This window comes from Curcuma longa, chromosome 8, assembly GCF_044706935.1.
Source record: "Curcuma longa cultivar G26 ecotype Majalengka, Jawa Barat chromosome 8, ITB_CL_G26_1.1, whole genome shotgun sequence".
Taxonomy (NCBI): Eukaryota; Viridiplantae; Streptophyta; class Magnoliopsida; order Zingiberales; family Zingiberaceae; genus Curcuma; species Curcuma longa.
In genome coordinates this window covers 1,481,779-1,491,281 of record NC_133868.1, presented here as the reverse complement: position 1 = coordinate 1,491,281, position 9,503 = coordinate 1,481,779, and the positions used below count along the sequence as shown (strand labels likewise).

The 9,503-nt window shown below is 30.1% G+C and overlaps 1 protein-coding gene across 1 annotated transcript; it reads left to right on the top strand.

Moving 5' to 3' along the window:
* Positions 1 to 6,722: 6,722 nt before the first annotated feature.
* Positions 6,723 to 8,107, top strand: LOC141834201 (guanine nucleotide exchange factor SPIKE 1-like). The gene is made up of 3 exons (XM_074721655.1): positions 6,723 to 6,850; positions 7,233 to 7,547; positions 7,761 to 8,107. The coding sequence occupies exons 2-3, from the start codon at positions 7,239 to 7,241 to the stop codon at positions 8,064 to 8,066; spliced, it is 615 nt and encodes a 204-aa protein (XP_074577756.1). The 5' UTR covers positions 6,723 to 6,850; positions 7,233 to 7,238; the 3' UTR covers positions 8,067 to 8,107.
* The last annotated feature ends 1,396 nt before the right edge of the window (positions 8,108 to 9,503 follow it).

Sequence of the window (9,503 nt, the reverse complement as noted above, 5' to 3'; positions counted from 1 at the left end):
ATAAAAATATATATTGAATTTCTTCTTCTATATATACAATGTAGATACCTACACTTTGACCATCTTAAACCCAATGGTGGATGACAATGTGATGTAGGTTGTTTCTTATGTAATTGATCCTTTTGAAGATTTGTCACTACTTTTGTAAATAATGCTATTCAAAAAACCAATGATGTTAGGTTTGGTTGAGGTTGCGGCCTCCTCTCTGCTTGATCGTGCTTACATATTAGGCAAGATCAGTTAGCTTCACTTAAATTCTGTCTTCCATGAACCACAAACCATAGCAAGATGGCTTGTAGCTCCACATACGCTATGCCATTGTAACATCTTCTACATCATAGTTGTGGTCATGGTTTAAAATCTCGATCCGTGTCGATCTCAGACCAGAACGATACAGTTTCGATATCGTATTGTATTATACCGATATAGTTTCGGTATTTTTTAAATATAAAGTATATTAATTACAAATAAAAAATTTAATCTAAATATTAAACATGTAAAAATATAAAAAATAAAAAGGAAAATAATTTTTTAAAAAAGGAAAAAGAAAAAATCGAGGTACTTTTAATAAATAATTTTGAAATTAAAAAAAAAATTTAATATGATAGTTTTATTAGGGTTTAATTAAACTTAATTAGATTATCCATTTAGCTGGGAGTCAATTGACATTATTAACATACGTTTTTATTATTAATTTAAAGTGTAAAGTTTCATCTTGCTTGAACCGTTGTTGTTGCTATTGGGTTATTGTTGGAATGGTAAATTTTGTCTGTTTTGTCGACATGAAATAAAATTTTAAACAATAGGTGTGGTAATGGTAGTATGATCATAGGATTTTTTTTTTTTTTTAAATTAAGGCAACCTACTACTTCCTTTTAATTCTGTGATTAGCTACAATGATAGTTTTCAACATAATAGGTACCATTTATATTTTTTGATGAATACAATGTAAAATGTTTCTTGAAATAATGCTGTCCATGGCTTATACTTCTTCTAATGTTGTCCGGAGATAGTACTCGTCTTAATTGAGTATTAAAGGTAAACACTTTGAATATTGACATGTATGTTCACTATATGAATGTTTATGTAAGCTTTTTGTTGTATTTTCATGACAACAAATGAAAATGTTAACATGGTCTTTTGTGGTTATCCACTGTGTTATGGGCTTAAAGCAAGATATCTAATGTCAAGTGGTTGGAAAAGGATAGCATATACTTTAGATCGATATTGACCTTTTTTGCTCTAAGATTAGTTATTTCGAAACATATAAATTAACATTGCCAAAACAAATATCTTGTCAATTATGTATTAAAAGATTTTGATAATCTTTGCCTTTAGGCCTTGAAGTTATTATTTTATGAGTGGCAATTGACTAGTAGAATTGCCTAGACATGCATTGTCATAAAGAAATAAACATGGTTGCCAATATCGATATTGGGATATTCTGAAATGTATCAGAATCAATGATAATAAATTCAAAATGATAAATAAATTTGTAAAATAGGAAATAAGTAATATTCAAAATTATAAAGAATAATGTTTTAATAAGATTTTCAAAAGTGATATTATTATTAATATTCAATAATAATATATTTTTTATTGTAGTAATAATATATTTTTTTATTGCAGTATTAATTCAAATACAAAAATAGTATAATTATGATAAATTGTTAATATCTAAAATATTGATACTAATTAAAATAATTGTTAAGTATTTAATGATATTATTTCTATATTGACCTTGTAACTAATCTCATAATTGGTTCTTATTATTTATATAATTACTAGCTAATCAATAATTGAACCAATTATTAATTGATATATAACAGGACAATGAATTGCTATTTAATATTTGTTTTAAATATACAAAAATAAATAAAGGATAGTTCGGTGTGCGAAACTCCTGTCAATGTGTGGGTCGTAGGGAAAGATCCGATCACATTGGTTTATTGTATGCGACTTTATTCTGCTTTGTAAAAGGTTGTTTTTTGATTCGAACCCGTGATCACAGGGTCATATATATAACAACTACTTTATTAGCTCCCCTTGAAAAATAAAAAGTAAATAATAGAGTAATTTTATTTATTCTTTATATTAATAGAACTCATTATTAGTTGAATTGACATTAAAGGATAATTAATGTATGATCATTAAAATATTTATTATCAATATTAATCTAATAAACAAATATAATTTTTTATAGTCAAGAATGAAGTAATAGTTGAATTGAATATTAATTGTAAATAATGCATAGTCAATGATTTTATTGTTATCATATTAATCTAGTAATAATTCAATAACAAATATAAATCTAATAAATTTATTATATATTAATTATGAATAAGTAATAATTCAATTATCAATGCAAGATATTAATCATTACTTATTTTAACTAATGTTGCATTTATCATGAAGTTTTACTGGATGAAAATTTTTCTTCACTCCAAGAATATCGAATTAGTCTCCTCTCATTCTCTACTGGACCTAAAGTGATCTTCTCTCTTTTTCTTTTGTTTGATCCCTCTTTTTCCACAATCACTTTTCTAATTGCCACCAATGACTTTTCCAAGGAGTGAGGCAAAGAAAGTATCTCCTTGTAGTGGGTAGGTTGCCTGTCTTGTTTCAGTAGATTCTCTATCTATCCTCACCTTACTTTATATCATCCTTTTTTTTAATGCTGCTTTATACCAATTCTTACTTGATCCATTCTTCTATATTAGTTGACACCTTTTAGATTTCCAATCATATTTTAAATTTTCTAGCAACTCTTGAACTCGTCAGAATTATTAACGAAAATTGATCTAGATTATTTGAGGGCAATCTGTATGGGATCCATCTAATTTGTCGACCATGGAAACATCTGTCAACTACTAGTTCATAAACCTAACTTAACAAGAAATAACCATGATATTTCTATTGGCTAAACTAAACTACCATGGAGAACCTAGTGCAACCAATTTAGCATTATGTCTGAAAGTAGAGGCAAGTACAAAGAGTGAGCATGAGAAAATGCTATTAGGTTTATAAAACTGTGGATGTATTTGCTCTAGATGTTTTAATAAGAGTGTCTATGACAAATGCTCACAACTCTTCTTATGCAAACAGTTTATTGCCATATCAATCTAGTCATGTGTAATTTCAATAAGCTAGCTTCCTTAACTAGCATATGCATTCAAAAGGCCCATACATGTGTTCATTCCCATATAGGGACCATTAGCAAATAGTGAGATAGTCCAAATGATCTTGCATCTAATAATTGCTAGTCAAATCACTCAAACTGCTTTTCCATCTTGTTTATAGGTTGAAACCATAATGATGCCAATGATAATGTGTCAACTGTTGAATACCCATTAATTGTATTATGGCTTAGAACATGATACACCATCACAATATTTGTGCTTTACAATTTTAAAATTAACACGATTAACATCATAATCACATCAATGTCTATATTACAGATGTTTGCTTATGAAATGTAACATTGAGATAGTCAATATACATATGATTTAAAATTTCCACCCATATTAGAGTTTCGATTTATGATTTTGGTACCATATCATGTTGTGCCAATATAATTTTGATATTTTTAAATATAAAATATATTAATTAAAATTTTTAATCTAAATATTAAAAAATAAAAATACAAAAAATAAAAAATAAAATAGAAAAAAATGCAGGATCGCGATGCCCTCGCTACCCAACAACCACTTTCACAGGCTCGTGGGGGTGTCACGATTCTGTGGCGACCCATCTTGATGCCTTCTCGATCCATCACAGCGATAAATTTGGCTTGTATCTTAAACAATGTACGTATATGTACCAAGTTATACATCTAAATATGATGCAAAATGATAAAAAAATATTATCTACAATTGCAAGAGAGAAATTATAGGGAACGAGCAATACGAAACAAGATATTCTAGTGTTATAGGCACTAGTGAGTTTATCAATCCCTAAAGTTCATCATGATATTATTTAGACATTTGTTTAAACATAACAACGTGCCTACCAATTACCACTGAGCAACCAAACTACACATGAGATAAGAAACATGAGTCAATTGAACCATCCAACAGCCATTCAAAAATCTATATAAGAAAATTTTTCCTCACTATCCCTATGTATAACCATCATCAAGCATCCAAAAGAACCAGCATGCTACGAACCATCTAATCCACTAATTTAACATCATCCAATACACCAAATCCAACACAAAATATACTATAATTTGGCATTTGGTAAGTTTTGATTGCTCAAAAGATCAAAAAGCCATGATAATGTATTGTAACTATTGATTACCTCTCATATAAAGCCCCCAAATTAGACAGACATATAATTATTGAAAAATCCCATTCCTCAGTACCAATTATTACTATTGAGCAGCCCAACCAAATCATAAACCCTAATTGGGTTAGACAATAATTATTATAACATGTAAGGAGACCATTTTTTTATGTTTGATATGATCCTCCATTCACATCAAGCCTTGTTTGTCCCTACTCTTTGGGGAGTTATAATTCATGTAGTGTGAATTTGACTTTGCCACCTCTCAGTCAATTCATGAACAAATCCACCTACAAAGTTTTTGAACCACAAAGCTCTTATCAAACTTAAGTAAATAGACAAAAAGCTCTCAAAACAAACAATCAAGCTTGCAATATCAAACTCACTAACCAATCAATTAAGCTTAAGAATATAAAAATTTCAAACAATAAAACAAGCTCAAATTGAAAGCTCGATAACATTTAAACAAATCAAGCTCAAGCCAAACCTTGAGCAACCATTTCAACGGCTTGATTCATTTTAGGCTCAACTTAGCTTGGTTAGTTTATCAAACAAGCTTGAACAACACAAACCTTGGCTCGGCTTAGCTTGTTTACAACTCTAGTTTCTCATGTTGTGTCCTAGTGCATTAGTTGCTAGTAACTTAGAAATAGCCAAAGCAAACAAACAATTATTTTGGGATAGTGTAACATGGTTCATTGTGTTTTTTTGGTTTTAGCATTTTTTTCCTATAATTGGACATTTTAACTTTCACATATCATGTCACCCAAGACTTCCATCTTTTTATTGTATCTCCTTGAAGTGATATTGGGCACTAATGCCTTTTTTATGTTTCTTGATTTACTTTTTTTATTGGTTTTGCTAATCTTGATTATGATATTTTCCATCTAGCATTGTTAGTCATTACTATCTTCACTTGTTTTCCAGCATTTTGGTGAGGGTCCACTCCCACCTATGAACCAACTTTTGATGGGGAAAATGAAAGATCACTAATAGTTGGTCAAAGGACTCATGAAACTCTACCAACCCATACCTGGTTCACATTAAGAATATATCAAAATTAGAAAATTTACATTAATGTTTCTCATTTTTTGTCTGTTGTTTTGCTAAATCTGTGTTGTTGATCCCAATGGATTGAAGATAACTGTGAGGGCGCATTTGATTCTGGTTATCTGTCCAAGTTTATCAACGATAACTTTGTTTTGTTTAAGTTATGATCAATTCTCAAGTAATGCAACATCACCGTCACATCAACAAAACGTCAGCAAATAGGTTATAAACTCGGAACGTGATTACTTCGGCAACCTAAGCTTTTCTACGATTTCGGTGGATAACAAAAAATTTTTCTATGATTACCCTCCGATTTTAAAATTGAGTTAATTGAAATGTACCATGAAACCTAATTGAAACTGAGTTAATTAATTCAATAAACTTTAATATAAATACTTATAAATTTTGAAAAGATAATTTATTTTAAATTTAAAAAAATAAAATTAATGAATTATATTCATTAATTTAATGAATTATTTTAATGATTTTTATTAAAATATATATAAATTTATTTTTAAATTTTAAAAAAATAAAATTTTAACAAACATATATATATTTATTTTAAATTTTTTTAAAAACATAAACATTAAATTTTAAAAAATAAAATTAACAAATTATATTTATTAATTTAGCGAATTATTTTATTAAAAAACATATATATATTTATTTTAAATTTTGAAAATTAAAATTAATGAATTATATTTATTATTTAAATGAATAAATTATATATATTATATATATTATCAATTTATTATTATCATCAATATTATTAATTTTAGTATTATTTGTTTAATTTAATTTATTCCTAAAATAAATTGAATCAAGAGTAATATAGTAAATATTAAAGTGGCTATGTTTTTTATTCCTTTCAAATAAATAAGTTGAACTAAATAATATTAGATTATATTTTATAACCCATAACTTTAGTTATGTGATTAATAGGTAATCACATAACTAAGTTTATATATGATAGCTTGAACCAAACACACCTTGAAGGTGTTGTCATTATCATTCCAAGTTGGGTTGACTGGTAAGTGCATCTTCATGATGGGTTTCTTATGCCAATGTACATATTTACTTATTGAGTTCATCTCCAATCCTTAGTCCATTTATGTTGATTACTAATCCTTGGGGATTCTCATTGCAGTGCCTTTTTATGGCACAATTTGTTTATTTAACAGAGATAGAAAAAAAAATTGTCTGAGGACTTCCACTCCCGTGTTTTGCCAACTGAAGGACAGGATGTAAGATGTGTTTGTTTAATTTGATATGTGGTTAAGTGAAGTCATAAATGAATATATGTTGCTATTTCTTTTTTGATTATGGCAATGGTTCATTTTTTCTGAAAAGAATATTTTCTTTTGCTATAACTCATTTTGTAGGTTAACACTTCTTTGTTACATCGAGCTGTTTCTCCTTGGATGCCCCATCAGCATCAATTTGCCTGCTTATTCAACTTGAGAAGGCAGCTATTGAGGAAGGAGTTAAAACTTCTGTTTATTCTCGTAAGGAACTTGTAAGTTGAAATTTGAAAATTTTGTTAAATGGTTTTTTTTCATAAGATTTTTAAGACAATTGAAATAGGTGTACACACTTCTCTCTACTGTATTAAATTTGATCTTCTATAGTTGTTTTCTTTTTTTTTATAAAGTGTTTGAAATTTCTAAAACTTCTAAAATTTTGTTATCAAGTGGGATAAGTCTTGGTTGTTGTTGTTGAAATTTCTAAAATTGTGATTCACAAATCATAACAAAAATTAGACTAGTGCTAGAGAAGCCTGTGCTAAATTTCAGTTTTCTCACAATGCTAATTATTCTTCAACTTTATTAAGACTCTGGCACAGGTGTTATATGAAGAATTCTGGATACTTTTAACTTGTAAGCTACCTCATATGTCAGGTTCATATGGCTGAGAGAGAAAAGCAGAAACTCCAACTTTGGTCAAGGATCATGCCTTGCAGACAATCATTTGCATGGCCAATATTTCCATTGTTTGAAAGCCACAATGTTGCTGCTGCTGCTGGTTCTGTATCTCCTAGCATTCCTCTTACTCCCAATGTATCCGGCCCAACCCCTCTAGATACTTTTGCTGAACATGTTTCAAAAATCACTTTGGATGGCAAACAGATTCAATATTCAAGTGGAAGATCTGTTATCATGGAGATATCAAATTTAAACAAAGTCAAAGAGAGTTATACAGAGGACTTACTTCTGGTGATTTGTCTGCATAAGCTCCTGATAATTTTAGTTATCTTTTGCTGGTACATATAATGATGCCTTTTAGATATTTATGCTGCTGATAAAAAGAAAATAATCAATATTCTTCTGTATATGCTGGATGGATTCAGATGTTGATCTATGATTATTAATTTGTTTCAATGAAAGCTCCTGACATCAGTTTTTCTTGTCGTTTTTGTATATTTTTAGGATCCTAAAAGAAAGGTTCACAAGCCTGTTAAAGGTGTATTGAAATTGGAGGTTGAAAAGCTTCATACCTCACTCATTGACGTGGACAATATCTCTGACGGTGGAAGCATAATCATTGACTCTACTGATGCTGGTGACCCTTTTACTGAAACTTCTTTTGGAACGCATCATAGCAATGGTCCTGATATCCTCAGGAGTGGTAGTTTGACGTTCATTAGCATTAATCGAAAAGATATTTGTAGGACTGTGTCAATTCCAGCTGGAGAAGATCATCCTGAATTTGGTGACGATGTATGTAGTATTTGATCTGCTATTTATCAGTATTCAATCTGTAATCTTGCTTTAACCCATCCTGAAGTTCAGCAGATTTGTTTGTTCACTTTACTTAAAAGAATGTTTCTAAATTGGAGATGCTACTTTGCTAGTATTGTTGTCATATTTTCTTTACAAAACATTAGCATTCCTGATTCTTAAAGCTTCTCTCTTGAATTTTTTCTGTGGGCACCTGTGAACATTCTCTGTTGGAGATTCTAGTGGCTCTATTAGGTAAAAAACACTCTTTATAAGGTTATTCTTTCGTGGATATGTAGTAATTTATAGGAAGTGCATTTTAGTTATTTCAAGCTGTAAGCTTATTATAGCTGTTTTGCATGTTTGTTTGTCTGTTTATTTTTTTCTACTGCAGGTTGTTATTTTCGAAAATTAAATTAAATTAGCTACTATTTCTGCTTTCTAGCTATTATTTAGCAGAACAATATATCATTAAAGGCAAATTGTGCAAACCTGTATCTGTTTAGTTACCTCTCTCTTATCAGAACTTCATGTACAAAGAAAGTTTTGTTGATTAGGGCACATACATACATGATTAATTAGCCCATTTTGTTTTAGGTTGCTAATTTTTTGATCTTTAAGCTCATGATTTTATTGAGATGGCATTAAATGTACTCTTGTGTGTGACAGTTCCAAGCTTTGATTTTTGGAGGATGACTAGAATCGAGCTGTTCTCACAACTTTTCCATTGTCTTTATGTTTATCTGTTAACTGTTAGCTTGTGTCACAAAAGAAATTTGTTCATAAGGATAGAAATGCGAAAGGATGATGCTGACATCCAAAAGCAGCCATTAGTGGTTTGTGTTAATGAGAAGTGGTTAGGTTCTTGTTTATCACTTTCACTTTAGAATTCTTCAATCTGTGGAGTTTCTGGTTGTTTGGTTGCTTAGGCTGTGTTTCCAAAGGAACAAGGTCAAACTCCTGAAAAGTATGCTCATACACAAATTGTAGTTGGATCTAAAGTGGCTTGCTACCATGATGAAGTTAAACTTGCTTCCCTGCTATTTTGACACCCCAGCACCATCTCTTGTTTACTGTTTTTCATGTCGATCTTGATGCTATGAAACTTGAAGCTCCAAGCTTGTAAGTGCTAATCAGGCTTTTGATTAGTTTTATAGGTGGATTTTGTATTTCTGTTGAAACATATTTGTGGAACATTCTTGCCATTCTTAATTGATAGTTCAATATGTAGGTGTTTATTGGTTATGCTGCACTTCCTTAATTGACGGTGGAAAATAAGTACGTAGGGAATGGTAAGAGAAAGGAAAGAGGAAAGAAAAAAATCCAAAGGAAAAGGAAGGGAAGAAAAAAAAACGGAGGGCCGAATCGCAACCTTGCGCTCATGTTGACCTAATGCTCGCGAGGCGGCAGGCTCGGCGACCTCGAGCTTGTGAGGCTTGCTCGTGGCACCGC